Below are 16,014 nucleotides of genomic sequence, written 5' to 3'. Positions count from 1 at the left end.
AGTCTTTATATAGAAACTATGCTTGAGTGTCAGTAATTAAGCAAATTATAACTTGACTGTTTACAGCCCTCATCTGTGATTTGAAGGTTCCCCGTTGGGATTTCCAGACTGGCAGGCAGCTACGTACATCCCCTCTGTATGATCGCCTGGATGCTCAGGGAGCTAGATGGATGGAGAAACATGGATTTGAGAGACCGAAGTATTTTGTCCCACCTGGGAAAGGTGAGACCATGTTCTCCTGTGGGTAGTGCATTACTATTGGTTTAATGTGGAGTATTTAATTTAAATGGTCATCTTGATTCTTCTTTGTGTTAGATCTACTGGCTTTGGATCAGAGCAAGACCTTTTACAAGCCAGATTGGTTTGATATTGTGGGCTCTGAGGTCAAGTGCTGCAAAGAGGCTGTTTGTGTCATTGACATGTCATCTTTTACCAAGTTTGAAATAAGTGTAAGTATTGACAAATGCCTGCTCTCAGCTGTATTCCTAAATGCCCAGTTGGGAGTAATTGTAGAAAAAGAACTGCATGGTCAAATGTAGATGTTACCACAGTCCTGTAGCACTCTGGTGGTACAGGCAGTCCTCAGACTTATGACACACATGGTTCCTGAAAACCATGTCTTAAGTCAAAAGGATGTAACGTGGAACCAATTTTCCCATAGGAACAGTGTTACAAACGGGGGATTGGTTCCTTTACCATGTTCAACACAACTGCATACAGCTGGTAAGTCTGTGGTGGGCAGGAGTGGGGAGAGAAGGGACGTGGTGGGGGCAGATCAGTGCCCTGCAGCAAGGGAGAGATTGGGGCTGGGACAGGGTCTGCCCAGCTGGGGTGTGGGGCACAGGGTGCAGGCATGGCTCGCTCTGGGTGGGCATGGCAGTGCTGGGAGTGGGGGATATGCCCTGCTGCCACTCACCCAGCTGGGGTTGGGGGGCACAGAGCAGAGGCCCTGCACTGCTTCGGACAAGCAGTGACAGGAGCCGCTCCAGCCTCCCCGTGCCTCCTGGACAAGCCACGGCTTCACCCCGCCTCTACGGGAAGCGTGGTGGAGACAGGGGCTATGGGGAGGTTGCAGCCACCCTAAAATTCCCCATGGCCCCTGCCACCTGTCCAGAGCGTAGCCTGGTGCAGCCCTGGCCCCAGCCACCATGTGGAAATCTGGGGCACACGGCCCCACCATGGCCTGCTGCTGCCGCCACTCACCCAGCCAGGGCAGGGCGAGGTGAAACTACAGCTCATCCAGGAGCTGCAGAGAAGCCAGGGTGGTTCCCCCAGCTGTGTGCACCACTTGTCCGAGGCAGCGCAGCACCTCTGCCCCAAGCCCTCCTGCCCTGGCTGGGCAAGTGGTGGCAGGGCATAGCCCCTGCTCCCAGGGCCACTGTACCCATCCGGAGCAAGCTGTGCCTGAGTCCTATGTCCCACCCTGGCTGGGCAAGCAGAAGGAAGGCGGAGTCCCTGCTCCCAGCGCCTTCTGCCTAGAGCACAGCCCCGGCCCTGCCTGCCCCGCACAGATCTGGGGCATGCTCCCTTCCCCCGCTATGGACTGGCGCCACGCAGCCACAGGAGACTCCCAGCTTCAGCCGCAATCCCTCCCTCACTGTGGGGCATTGATCTGCACCTCCACGCCCCTTTCCTCCTTTCCCCTCTCCTTCCCCAGCTGGACGCAGCTGCGTCGAGTGTCTTAAAGGTGAAACCCCTATCAGAACCTCGAAACAGTATCAATTACAAATGTCATAAATGCCGTTCGTCATAAGTCAGTCTTAAGTCGAGGGCTGCCTGTATTGTTCTTTTTGTGGTTTAATTGGCAACCAGTGGCCCCCATGCTGTATCCAGCCCAGGAAGAGGTTGCATTCGCCACAGGAAGACCTGGCTTGGCTTGGGGTGGCACAGACGATCGGGCAGGATGCAGCACCCTCCTCAGAAGCCTGCCCTGTTGCTTTCTATCTTTGTGCTTACCCTCACTGCATGGGGACCAGATATGTGTAGCAAGAGAAATACAGGCATTTTGAGCAATCCATGGGACAGAGATTTATAGCCCAAAGTGGGGAGCTGAGAAGCAAGATCTGGCCGATGGCAGCAGAATATTGCCAAACCCTGCAATTTTGGGAGTAGGACTCGATGATCCTTTGAGGTCCCTTCTGACTCTAGTATCTGTGAAAAACCCTGGTTCAATTTACAGCATTGGTGATGATCAGGGATCTGGGTTTTCCCTTTGTCATGGAAAAGTATGGATTTTATTGCCTTAAAGGAGAGAAACCCAGGAAACTGCGGGTTTCCCCTTGCAAGCTGGCTGAGTTCCAGCTGGCAAAGGGATGCTTGGGGTTGGCTGTAGTGAGATGCAGGGGGCGCTGTGTGCATGTGCACACATGTACATGGCAGCCAGGCAGTGAGGTGGAGAACTCCCACAGTTCCTTCCAAGTAAGTCTGTGGACAGAGGCAGTGGGGCCAGGGGGTCATAGATGAGTGGGCTCCGAGTCCCACCTCCACAGGCAATGTGTGGGGGGCAGGGAGGCACAGGCAGTGCACTTGGGGAGAGTGAAGCTGGGGGGCGTGGTACAGGTTGGGGGGGAGGGGAAGCAGGGAGGGCATGTGCCCCCAGATTTCTGCGCCCATAGCAGGGTGTGGGGCTGCAGCCTGGCCAGACCAGCTCTGAGCAGGATCCACCTCCACAGCCCAGCAGGCAGGACCAATTCAGGAAGAAGCACCCGGGGGGAGGGCACAACTACCTCCCATGCTGTGTCCTGCCTGCTGGGTTGCAGAGGTAGCTCCTGCCTAGATCTGATCCAGCCTGGCTGTAGCCCTGTACCCTGCTGTGTGTGTAGAAATCTTGAGGGAAGGCATGTGCCCCCCTAACATTTTGCCTTTCCTCACACCCCCTTCTTCCCCACACACCCACTCCTTTCCTCATACACTGCGGGTGGTATATGACTATGGGCTGGGAGTGAAGGGCAGTGGCAGGGCCAGGGAGTTGTGGGCTGGGAGTGAGAGGCACCAGCATGGGCAGGGCACTAGCATATCAGGGCTGCTCAGTGTCATAAGGCAGTGGAGGGCACAGCTGCAGCTGGACCTGCATCCTGGTGAACCTTCATTCAGAGAGCTGAATTTTCATTCAGAGTGACAGAGAGCTCTGACTTTTCCATAAAACAAACAAAATCAAACACCATCATGTATAGGTATTTAGAATTTATTTTATTGTAAAGATTGAAGCACTGGTCGGCTTCTAAACTGGATGTATTTACAATTTTAAAGCAGTAAAACATTGTGTTCAACTGATACCTAGACACATAATGGCATTTCATTTTAATCATGGAAAAATGCGGATTATGGGGGTTTTAATTGGAGAATTTGAGGTTTTTAAATGGAGAAAATCAGGATCCCTGACTGATGGTCTAGAATTTTAGTAAATTTAACTTTCTGAAAGCTCTTGGATATTATGGTGATGTGTTTATAGAAGCCCTAGACATCTGTGTAGTAATCATCATTATGAATGGACAGGCTTTTGGTAGAATGAATCATGATGCTATCTAGAACCACTGCAGCAATTTTGCACTGCTCTGTCAGAACTCCATCCTCAGATAGCTCATCTGATTGTCTTCTCATGTCAATCCCTGCAGTCCACAGGGGGTCAGGCACTGGAGGTTCTTCAGTACCTTTTCTCGAATGACCTGGATGTTCCAGTTGGACATATTGTGCACACGGGCATGCTAAATGAGAAAGGAGGTTATGAGAACGACTGCAGCATTGTACGCTTAAATAAACGCAGGTAAGTCTGCGCAGTGGTATTTTCATTTATCAGCCATCCCCCTCTTTTGTCCTGGCCTTAATTCGGTTTCCTTAGTGCTTTTTATTGCAGAGAAATCAGTTTCTTCTTTTTTTTATTTAATATTACTTTGCCATAAAAGCTTCTCACCTTGCCCCGTTACTCACATGTGCACATAATCTCAACAGTCTCAGTTTCCTAATTCAGTAGTTGAAGACCTCCAATGTTAGGGAAAGCAGCCTTTCTCTAGTACTGCAGTGATAAGCTTATGTTCTAAAAACAAAACCAGCCTGTTTAGCCCTGAAATGTATAGTTTCTTAAAGGCAAAGTAAATTGTGTTAAGTAATTAATAGAAGTTCATACTAGTAGGTTACCTAATCATTTAGAATACAAAGAGAATGCACACACATTGAATCTTAGGCAAATTGGATAGTATGACTGCTGAAACCCTCATTACCTTTCTGCTTAATTAGTTCTGGCATGGCTTTTCCAGTTCTCAGTTTTCTAGCATGTGCCAATCTGTGTACTTCCCACCTCCCTCTTCCCCTCTTATTTCCCTGTGTATGCATGTGTGCATATATATTTATATCTTAAAAAAAATACACATGGACAGACATGCAAATTAGCTTGATCATAAGCTCCCATTGTTTCTTATTCTCATTCCAGTATGTAATCCGAAGCTTCACTCATTATTTAAATACTCTGGATTTTTGTTTATATTTTTTCATTCCCATCAGCCTTTTCTATGTCCCTTCTCTCAAGCTCACTGCTGTTAGCATGAGACCTTTTCCTCTTGCAGCTTTTGCCAGTTCTTTATATCTTAACATTCCAGTTCTTCTCATCTATCAGGTGATTTTTTTATTTTATTTATTTATTTAATTTTTCAAATCCTTCCCCTTATGTAAGCTTCCTAGGTTCTCACCTTTTTATTTGTTTCTGAAGCTCTGCTATTTAGGTCACCAAAGTACTTTATTTTTTTTTTGTCATATCAACTGTATTCTAAAGTTATTAGGTCTTTAGAGATTCAAATAGAAGTAGTTCTACTGTATCAAGGAGGATTCTCTTTCCTTGGAGAAGAGGGTACTTTTTCTTCAAAAAAAAGAAGTTATATGGGGGATAGAACATGAGCTACCTTGTATTCTTTGGCATTGCCTCCAATCTGGTTCTTGTGCTTCTTCTTAAGTTACTAGCCTGTTGCTAATGCTACAAGGTAGAATTTCTGATCACAACAGATGAGCATTGCCCCAGAGGTTTTGGAGATGGTTATAGCATATCTCTGTCCTCTGTTTCCTTGAGTGATTGTTGTTTGACAATTGTTGTCAAACTATATTGTTTGTACAGCTATAGTTCAGGGAACTGGGTTTTAATGCTGTATCCCAGGAACAGTACAAAATAAATTTATCTTGTGGCTATCTGTGCATTGCCTCTTGCTCTAAATTAATTTTTTTTTTATTCTAGCTTTTTCATGATTTCCCCTACTGACCAGCAAGTACATTGTTGGACATGGCTGAAGAAGCACATGCCCAGTGACAGTAATCTGTTGCTGGAAGATGTAACCTGGAAGTACACTGGTAAGAGATCTCTGGAAGCAGAGTTGCTTACACCGTAGAAAATCGCATGACTCTTGACCACCACTACACTAATCCTTTTAATCTGAGTTGCTCACTGTGTGATGCCTGGTCTCTCTCCTGAGTGGTACATACAACCAAGTACTATGTATGTTTAAACAGTTCCTTCCAATGTATATATGCATAGACAATCACTTCCATTTCCATGTGCACTCCTCAAGGAAAATCTAGTTGAGCCTGCTTGAGCTTTTCCCATTTCTGAATTCTCTACAAGCCATGTAACTATTGCATAATATGTATAATAACTTTATAATATAGATAAAATCATAGAGACTGAAAAAAAGATAAGCACAAGGCTGGTGAACACTTTCTGTGTCATTGGACTTAGTAGTAGAAAACCTCTTCTTTTTTCCATCTAGCTCTCAATCTCATTGGCCCTCGGGCTGTGGATGTCCTGTCCGAATTATCCTATGTCCCAATGACTCCAGAACACTTCCCCTCTCTCTTTTGCAAGGTGGGTTACTTGGTGTTTACAGGTCAGGTCAGGCTATAAACATATATTTACTGACATAACTGAACTAGGTAGATAGCAATACTTGCTTTACTTTTCTTTAGTTTCCTCTCTTTAAATCCCCATACTGAATTACAGCAATACTTATTTGAAATGCATTGTTCAGTACCTGAAGTTCTATTTGGTATTTCTGTTTGTTTTGTGGTAATAGAGTATGAAATTGGCAGTCACTAGTGGCAGCTGGTATCATTTTCTATAGAGTCACTGTCTTTCTCCTTTTTTATGAAAAAGTAACTGGTAAGCCTCTTCAAAATTATATTTGACCTTTTTGCTCAAACTTCATGGCTTTTAGTAAACTTGAATAATTTCTGAATGCCTTGGCTATACCAAATAATATGTCATTATTCTTGAATTTGTAAGTCTAAAACACCTTCCATACACTTGCACTTTCCGGTATTCCTGAGAGAGAGGTTAAAATACAGGGTTAATTAGGGTTTCAGGCTTTAATAATCCCAGAAACTTTTAGCAAACTATTTTTGGTCAAGCAGTAAACCTGAATCATAAACAAGTGCACAACCTAATGGAAAATAAAATTCATAGTATGGGAGAAAAAAAAAGTGATTAGTGAAAACATGAGATGTTTCTCAACCAAAATATAAAAGTGGCACTGTACTTTTTGAGACCCTTGCAGAAATGCCTTAAAAGGAAGGCAAAGACTGCTTGTCAGTAGTCAGTATATTATTTCATCATTAGAAAGGTTCCAGCAGTTGAACCATAGATTTATCTTATTTTTTTAAGTAAACTCTTGGCTTTCACCCTTCTGAATGACCAGTTTCTCTGCCCACATCATAATGCTTAAAGAATAAGTGATATGGGGTGTCTTCTACTGAGAGTCCATTAGCCAGTTCAGGAGTTTATTTTCCTTTCCTTACAGCAATGTGTTCATGTCAGTCTCTGACCCTGTGCAAGAAACTAGCCATAAGCCATACATGTCTAGTGTGCAGATGGGTAAATTGGAATGTCTCCTGAATATTTTGCTGTGTATCTGTGCTCTTGGGTTTATTTTGTGTGTATGCCACTTTGTTTTCTCCTCCCCGCCTCCAACATACATGTACACATAATGTTAACTGAGAGAATCCAGCATCACTTCTGCCACTTCTAAACAACACTAGACCTGGTTTCTTATAATCACATAATGGAATTATTCTTCTCGCCCTGCAATCCATTATGTCCCATTGGGAAGATCCTAAAATTATGGGGATGTCCACAGTTTACCTTGTACTCATGATTGATATGACATGATGATAGGCTGCTTTTTCATATTGCTAGTGAATTGCTAGTGTGTGAAAATCTAGAATTTTCCTGAGTGCATTTTCCCTTTTTTGGCATCTGAGGAGTCAGGGCTGTCCTTACGAGAGCTAATCCAAAACTTGTTTGAATTTAAATTCTGCTTTTGAGGTGGGGAAAGAGAAAAGGTTTAGCCAATGGGCGATTGTTTATAGTCTTACGTGTGATTCTTTGGTGCCATGCTATGGTTTGAACGTATTTCTCCTGCCTTTCAATTTCTGCAGGAGATGAGTGTGGGGTATGCTAATGGTATCCGTGTGATGAGCATGACGCACACAGGGGAACCTGGATTCATGTTATACATCCCTATAGAGGTGAGAGTAGTTCTAAGCTTAACCATTCAGAGCAATTCATGAGGCTTTAATTTGAAAAGCTTCCACCTTAACCAGCTGTCAGTGAAGAGACTGATTTCCTACTTGTGGTGGCTACAGTTAATTTTCTAGGGTAGTACTCTGTGATGCAAAATATACAGGTGGTTTTGGTGGGAGCTTTTAATTCTAAAAGTGAAATTAGTGCTGGCTGAGTTTGCTTGTTAGAGTTGATACTGAATTATGTGGGAAAAGAGAATTGCTGAATAATACTTTTTTTTTAGTCTTAGGGTACAAATCCTACTGTTCTAATGTTTACAATGCATGTATAGGATCATATATTTCTGTGGAGTCATTCACCATGTCAAGTCTTGGCCTTATGAAACTGTGGGACTGGAGAAGGTGGTGTTGGGAAACTAAATCAGATACAGTCAGATTATGGAAGCTGGAACATTATTTAAGAGCAAACAAAAGGAAATGTTATTTCCTACAGTCTGTAGTTAGTCTGTAGCAGTCACTGATGTGGAAGATTGTCCCAGATTCTGGGTGGATTTTAAAGAGGGCAGCGTAATTTATACACTTATTTGTAGTAGTGTTACCTCAGGCAAGGTAATAAAATCACTTGCTTCATTGCATAATGTTACAGGTGATGTGAAGTTTCCTTGCTTTGTCTGGCACTGCATCTTTGGCCAGATACGTTGTATGGGTTTTGTACTTTCTCCAAACCAGAGCCCTAAAAGATAGCATATGGAAGTTTCCCTGGTATTGCAGTAGAGTGTCACATTTTTCTCTAATGTTATGTCTAATGGTAATTCTGAATTTGCCGACTCTTTCCTGTAGTATGCGCTGCATGTGTACAATGAGGTGATGAGCGTGGGACAGAAGTATGGCATCAGGAATGCTGGCTATTACGCACTCCGCAGCTTACGCATCGAAAAGTTCTTTGCATTCTGGGGCCAGGATCTGGACGCCTTCACGACCCCCATGGAATGTGGGCGAGAATTCCGCGTCAAACTGGAGAAGGTACCGTGTGAAACTGGAACCAGTTCCCTCAGCAGGATTTCCATTTGAGAATAGGAAGGGAATATAGTATTGCAGCAGAGAAGACAAAGCAATACTAGAATGAGAGGAAAGAACTTTTTAATGGGATAAATCCCCAATATAGATCTTTTCATAGAGAAGTGGGGAAGTTAGTGTGTGAAAATATTTTTAACTTTATTAATGGTTGATTCTGTTGGGTCTTGAAAGTGCTAAAAATTAGTACAAACACTATACATCCCAGCCAGTGTGGCACTGTCAGCATATTTGGTACATAACCTGTTCTTTGCTTCTCCCACGCAGATAAAGGCTCAATGGGAATGAAAGGCACTCAGCATTTTACAGGATTCAGTCCAATTTTTTATTGTTAGTGTTCCAATTATAGACTGGCACCCCACCCCCCAAAAATAATCACAGAAAAATTGGTTGACTGCACAGGGTCACCAGTTCCACCACCCTTTTAGCATGCTGTGCACAGTCATCTACTCCATGATAGAGGTGGCAGGCTTACTTAAGTGAAGGAAGGACCATAATGGCTGGATGTCTCAGATCACCACAGTTTCCAAGTCACCTTCCTAGTCTGCTCCACTGGAATGAGACGCCAAACCTTTGTTCTGCCTCAGGCAGGCTAGGAACTCAGAATCCTAAGACTCCTGTGTCAGCTTGAGGCTTCCAGGCCCCTGGTCTCCACAGCAAGTTGCTTACAAGACTTGGGCTCCCAGTTCTGGAGCAGTCCATGTCACAGGTCACCTCTTGAGCCAGGGAAGAGCTCCCAAGATGAGCTGGCAAGAACACATGTAGAGTACTGCTCTTACCATGCTTGTGTTTTATTGTAACTTGATCGAAGGCAACAGTGAAACATTCAAAATTCAACAAAATCTGCATTTTCCAGCAAACAAAACAAAATAATGTTGTTAGAAAATTCCCATACAAGGGACCCCCTTTTTCCTGCCCTATGTCCCTCAAAACATTAGGAAAATTTGGATTTTGAAGCCTGAAACCAGGGTTATTTGGATCGATAGTTTATGGCTCTACGTATCTTACCTTTGAATCCCAAACTGCAATTCAGATCTGGCCTTTTAATAAGAACTGGTCTTTGTTTGACCCTGTGGACAGTTTCCATTTAACTAAAATATTTTTCTGTATGTATCGATGTAGGCTTTTAGGCTGAAGGCAGTATGGTGATCCTTGGGCAAAATTATGGGTGATACAGAGGATGCCTTTTTTATTGTAATATATTTAGTGCATTTAATTCTTGGGTCCTTTATTTGGGTCCTTTATCTTTTCCTTAGTTGTTTGATTCTTCTGTGGGATTTTGTAAGAGCAGTATCAATTCAAGAACCACCAGCTTCTATATTTGAAGGAGGGAAGCAACATTTGAGATCAGTTCAACTGCACAGGGAAGCCTTTGGAATGCCAGAGCCTGTATATGGCAGGATCTATCTGTAAATGATTACTGTGTGAAAGAAGGTGGATTTACATTGGATTGTTAGCTTGGGTTCTGAAAGGGTTGATTTACTTTAAAATCTTTATTATGTTCTGGTTGTGCTGCTAAAACTGTGGGCTTCAGTTGCTTCATAGATGATTAAACAAGTATGTATGGAGTTATTTGATTTTTGTTGTTGTTGTTAAGGTTCCACAGGTGTTTGCAGGGATGTTCCTTTTACAACTAAGTATGTGTGGGGGTGAAAGCCATCTTGGAAAGTAGCCATTTGAGAAATGTGATCCCTTCTTGTCTCTTGTCAGATGGGTATAAATTAGCATACATTTCCTCATATACTAACTCAAATCATATGGCTGGGAAGTAAACTTGCTGAAAAGTGGAGAGACTTTTACCCTTGCTAGCAGTGGAAGATAAAGCAAGCCCCATCCAGTTTCTTCTAGTGTGGCTAGAACAGAGGGTTGTGGGTAGAGATCCGGTTTCTATTCCTGATTCTACCTCTGGGTTTTATGACACTGGAGCAAGTAGCTGGGCCTCAGCATTACAACTTCTGAACTGGAAATGCTAGTAACCTATCCCCCTTTTTGAAAAATGCCTTATTCCTCTGACAGGTAGATTGCTCCAAAGTGTCAAGTAGTATTTCTTTAACTCCAGATAGAGGAGAAGTTCTTCTCCCTTTCAGCAAACTGCTTGTGATACTGTACCACAAGAGAGAGACCTTCTGAAAACACGCAAAACAAATGAGGGGATCTTCAGGAACTAAGGGAAAGCAGGAGACTGAAAGAGAAGATAATATGTTAAGGCCATCGGTACTCACTCTGAAAAACAAAATAAAAAATAACCCCTCTTGTATGTTACCCATAGAATGGGGCCACGTGTTACTAGACATTTCATTTCTTTATATTCTTAATTGTGTGCACCATCTGTCTTCCTGTTTTAGGAGAACATTACATCCTTGTGCCAAAAACAACACTTACAGAATGAAGGCATATCAGGGGACATACTCAAAAAGCCCTGATTTATACTTTATAAAATATGGGAAAGGGTGAAGCCAGTAATATTGCTAAAATTGGAATTATTGTAAGTGTGTGCACTGTTAGTGCCTGTTTTTTCCCACTTTTAATGCAGTTTAGCAGTAGGAAACAAGAAAAAGTGGTACCCTGTAAAGAGCCAGCTGTCTGTGAAACACTGTTTGAAACCCGTGCCTTTTTAACGTTTTGTTTTTGCAAAAGGGAAGTACCTGCTTTTATAGGGAAAGAATTGCTTGCTACAGAAGCATAGAACAACTTTTTGATAAAAAGTATCTGTCCCTTAAAATTCAGCAGCTGATTCAGGTTCAAGTCCCATGTCCTTCATTAGCGGCCCTTTCATTTTCTTTCCAGGGGACTGACTTCATTGGTCGGGATGCACTGATGCAGCAGAAGCAAAATGGTGTGTATAAGCGCTTCACCATGTTCATCCTTGAGGATCATGACACTGATTTGGACCTCTGGCCTTGGTGGGGGGAACCTATTTACCGCAATGGTTGCTGTGTTGGTAAGACTACCAGCAGTGCCTACAGTTACACTCTTGAACGTCATGTCTGCCTGGGCTTTGTTCAGAACTTTGATGAGAAGACTGGGGAAGGGCTAGGGGTAACACCTGACTTTATCAATCGTGGAGAATATGAGATTGATATTGCTGGACAACGCTTCCAGGCTAAAGCCAAGCTCTACCCCTTCAGCTCCCTCTTCACGCAGCGACGTCGGAAGGATGAGATGGAACTGAGCAGCTATCAGGGAAAGTAACAGCATCTGGCTATGTGCCTCTGAAGCTTGTCACCATTCTCCTCCGATTTCTGCTTCTTATACCTTTTCACCCATATGGCTCTTCCTCCTTTTGTCTTTCAGGTTTTAAACCTTTTGGGAATGTTTAAATTTTGTACATTTTATAGCTTTAATTTTCACTTTTCCCACCCCTGCAATCTTTAATCCTCTTCTTTAATCCTTCCCTTGTCATGCTCCTGCATAACCCTGTGGCAGAAGCATGGCATTGTGTTTCATCCAAGAGGCCATGTGGAGTACATGTCAGAAAGCTCACAAGGGAGTAAGCAACTTGAAAGGCCATATTCCAATGGCCATACTCTTTGGATACTCTTCAAATCCAGAATGTCAGATGTGTGCTGGCCTGTAATTCTGGCTTCTTGTCCCCTTTGGCCGAACTCTTATGCGACTAGACCCACAAATTGCAGTGGAGTTGCCAAACCTTTCATAATGTGCACACAGGGCCCGCCTTGGGGGTGCTTATTAACTGCTTGGTTCCACTGAGATCCTGCTGACAATTCTCTTGTTTTAGAGGGGTCAGAAATAGTGATCAGCTATCTCACTGGCATAAAACGCAACCACAGCATAATGTGAGCAGCAGTCCAGTGACCATTTTTACTGCGTTCCAGGTGGTCCTGCCCCTCACTTGTCATCCTCCTCTTCCCTACAAGGGAGTGACTTTAACAGTTTTGTTCATTAGGCTACTGAAATAACAAAATTGGTTTTGGTAAGTTTCTCCCCACCCCCTTTTGCTTTGGGACACTGAAAAAGAATGACTTTTTTCTGGACATAACAGATTCTGGAAGTGGTATCCAAGCACTCAAAACCTAACAGGCTTGCATTGATTATGAAGAACTAAGATAGAATGGTGAGAAAAGGGATAAAGGATGTTAAACTGTATTGGGATTCATGATGAAAAGAAGAAGCAGTCTAGCCTGGAGGCAGGACTTCAGTTTACTTCCTGTGAATATCTGTTTCCTTTCCCCAAGGAAGCCCTCTGGGCTGAACCTGTTGTATTTTTAAATGGCGTTTGGGTTTCCTTCAGAATAATACTATTTTATTTATAACACATTTCCTTCTTTCAGGATTCCAAAGTGTTTTTAAGCTTACTTACAGGAATAAATTGTCTAAAGTTTATACTTCAGACACCTCTTGAGTATAATGTAAACGGCTGTTTGACAGGTCACAGCTAATAGTAATGTACAAAACAGGAGTAGAATACTGCTTCTGATTAATATGATTTATGTAATTTGTCCAGTAATATTGCTTGTGGAGTTTGAACATACTGGGATTTGCTCTGTATTTCATCTAGAAGTTTCACAAGGTTTCTATAGCAAATGATCAGAATCTTTGTTTCACAGCCCCGCCGGTGGGAGAATAAATGCATACAGAGTTGTGTTCAGAACTGCTGTAGAGGACTGTCACCTTATGAATCACCAGTGTTATGTTCTGTAGAATGCTTAGCTCTCTTTGGAGGTCTCCCACTGAAATAACACTCAGTCCTGACTTGTTTTAGTTTGATAACCATACTGTTGACTGATGAGCCAGGATGAATTTTTACTACTTGGCACCCTGCAATTCTCAGAGAAAAGTCTTAAAAACTTTCCTCTCATTTAGCACAAAAACACTTTGTGTGGGGATGCATCAGCCATTCTGCTCAAGAAGGACAGTGTAAAATATTGTACACAGTAAGGGAGGATTGAATTAGCAGAGTATAACTACCCAAGTTGGTGTTTGGTCAGAACACCGTTCAGCTGCTTATCTGGAGTGACAAGGCAACACTTTAACGTAACCAGAAGAAAAGAGTAGTGGACAATTGACACAAACTCCTAAACCAAGCTAACCTCACCTAAGTCAATGGAAAATTACTCTTAAAAATATCAGAATAAAACTTCACTGGTGTAGATTACATCTGCTTTAGGTGCTTCCTGTCTGCATCCATACTGAAGTAGCTGTTTGCTTAAGTAGAGAGTGTTATCATACCTTGCTATGTACATCTACCCTTGGATAGTTGCATATCCATCCATTCCAGATCCTGGTATACATCAGTATAAAAAACAGATGTAAATTATACCAGAGTATGCGTTCATCATTCTGTGTCTGTAACAAAACCTGGTTCAGACTACAGCTAAAACCAGTAGTGTAGTAGTACTGTGCCCTCATTGCTTTGCCATTCTTTTTAAGCAACATTTCAATTTAAATCCTGTTTTTCCCCTTTCATAAATACAATTCTCTGGCACTATAGAATCTCTGTGGAAAAACATTTTAAATAAGATATGGCTTCCATAGCCCCAGACAGGTCAGTACCTATAAACCTGTCTATTAAAAAAGAAAGTGATTTGTGACCTAGCCCTCTTCAAGAGTTTGTTTCCACATTGCTCCAAATACATTTAATCTGACAGTACCAGCATAAAGGAAGAAAATATTTTGTAATGGTGTCCCACAAATATAATTCTTTCTGGGTTGCTCTGTTCTTGCTGAGATGGTTAAGAGTTAAGTTCTTACTATTTTGATCCTGGAAGTGAGGTATGGTTTGGCCTGTAACACCAGCTCTGACTTCCTTTCTTATTACCAATTCTCTCCTTTCTTTTCCTCCCCAACTATACTCTTCAGATTCTGTTCAGATCTAGTTTTGTTTTTTTCTTGGTAGATATTTGTCTTTTGTGCTGCTGAGGATTAATTTGACTTTGGCAACTTGAATCCCAGCCAGAGAGACAATGGATTTTAAACTGCACAACCAGGTACTCAGGTCAAAGACTGAAGTTGTGGCTTTTTCATAATGTCTTAATACCCTTAAAGAGAAATGGCAGTGTGTTTGTTTTTTGTGTATTTGATTCATATGTAATCATTCTAATCTCTGTATTAATAACAAAAGGTAAACTACTAAAGGATTTTAAAAGGTTTTTTTGGGGACTTGTGTATGATCCATTCCTAAAACTCTTAATGGAAAAATAATCTGAAGTGTGAAAAATGCAGCAGCTTTTGCATTTTCAACTATCGCCTTTGGGCAGACTTAGTATTTGTAAATGATTTGTTGACCCCCACTCCAGCCAGCTCTTTTCCAGATCCCTTTATTGGTCTCTTTCTGCATCAAGCTTAAAATCTTTAGTTTCAAGATTCTAGATCGCTCTTGCCAATGCCTATAACTCAGCCTTTATCTTTTTGTAATCCCCCTTCCTCATTCCCATGCTTTTTGCTTAATCCTTCTGGACTCCATCTATTTTCATGCTACCCATAGTCCATCTAGACCCTCCTTTTCGAATGGAGCAATCTCTTATCTGTCTTGGCTTGCCTTCCATTCATCTATCTGTTTATGCTTTGCATTAATTACTGTGTTCTCAGGGAATCACATCACCCTTGTCCATTCCTCCCTCCTCAACCTGTTGTCAGTTCTAGTAAACAGATGGCAAGTTCTCTGGTCAAGTACTGGTTCTGGGTTTTTTTGTAAAGCTACCTGAAGAATTACTTTGCAGGACACATGCTGAATTGTAGTGATGAATGCAGACAAAATTAAGATAGTGTTATCCAAGATACCATTTTTTTTTCCTACCAACTCGCATTTAAAAAAAAGAGAGAAAATCAAGCAAAATTGGGTGTCATGGTGGAAATATATTTATATAAGAGTCCTTGAAGCACCGATTATATGTTATTGACACATTCTAGTGAGAAGCCCCTAATGATAAAAGCACAATGTCAGTATCTTTAAACCCAGTATTGGACCTGTCCTTTTGTTAGGCATTTGCTAAATTTAATGGCATGGTTTTATTTTAATAAAAGCAATTGCTCTACAAAAGCAAACCAGTTTCTATATATGACCCAGGAAAGCTTGCAAGTACAAAAGTTTTCTTATTTTTAAAACAAAAATTAGGATCATGGTGAGTACAATAAAATATTCATAATTTTGAGATTTCTGCCATCTCGGTCTATTTTTGTAATGTTTGTTATAGCACCTATGGAGGCAACTAATTTGGCTAAGCTTTTAAAAGGTGTTCTGTTTTAAAGAAACTCTCAAGACATTGTAGGGGGATGTGTTTTAGTGTGAAGAGAAAATCTTGCTTAAACAGTTGAATATTCAAAGCTTCACTCTTGGTGTGTTGACAGTCCTTAGTGTAGGTATAATCCTTGCTGATTTTATGGAAGAAATACATAAAATTATTCTAAATGCCTCAATGATTTAGGTAAGGTGCTGTAGTGATAAACATGTAATGAATGCTCTTTACTTAAAATCTGTATACTGTA

General features: G+C 42.1%; 1 protein-coding gene across 2 annotated transcripts in view; it reads left to right on the top strand.

The window, feature by feature from the left end:
- The window catches only part of PDPR (pyruvate dehydrogenase phosphatase regulatory subunit), a 35,980-nt gene extending 20,171 nt beyond the window's left edge, over positions 1-15,809 (top strand). For both annotated transcript variants that reach the window (XM_019535609.1, XM_019535608.1), the window contains 8 exons: positions 67-222; positions 316-449; positions 3,615-3,763; positions 5,219-5,331; positions 5,748-5,842; positions 7,411-7,500; positions 8,335-8,517; positions 11,356-15,809. In XM_019535609.1, the coding sequence (XP_019391154.1) occupies positions 67-222; positions 316-449; positions 3,615-3,763; positions 5,219-5,331; positions 5,748-5,842; positions 7,411-7,500; positions 8,335-8,517; positions 11,356-11,760 (1,325 nt within the window). In that variant the 3' untranslated portion in view covers positions 11,761-15,809. The remainder of the gene's footprint in view (positions 1-66; positions 223-315; positions 450-3,614; positions 3,764-5,218; positions 5,332-5,747; positions 5,843-7,410; positions 7,501-8,334; positions 8,518-11,355) is intronic.
- Positions 15,810-16,014: the final 205 nt, after the last annotated feature.

Source organism: Crocodylus porosus, unplaced genomic scaffold, assembly GCF_001723895.1.
Source record: "Crocodylus porosus isolate Cpor-Errol unplaced genomic scaffold, CroPor_comp1, whole genome shotgun sequence".
In the NCBI taxonomy this organism is placed as follows: domain Eukaryota; kingdom Metazoa; phylum Chordata; order Crocodylia; family Crocodylidae; genus Crocodylus; species Crocodylus porosus.
The sequence above is the reverse complement of the archived record's forward strand: the minus strand, read 5'-3'. Positions and strand labels throughout refer to the sequence as shown.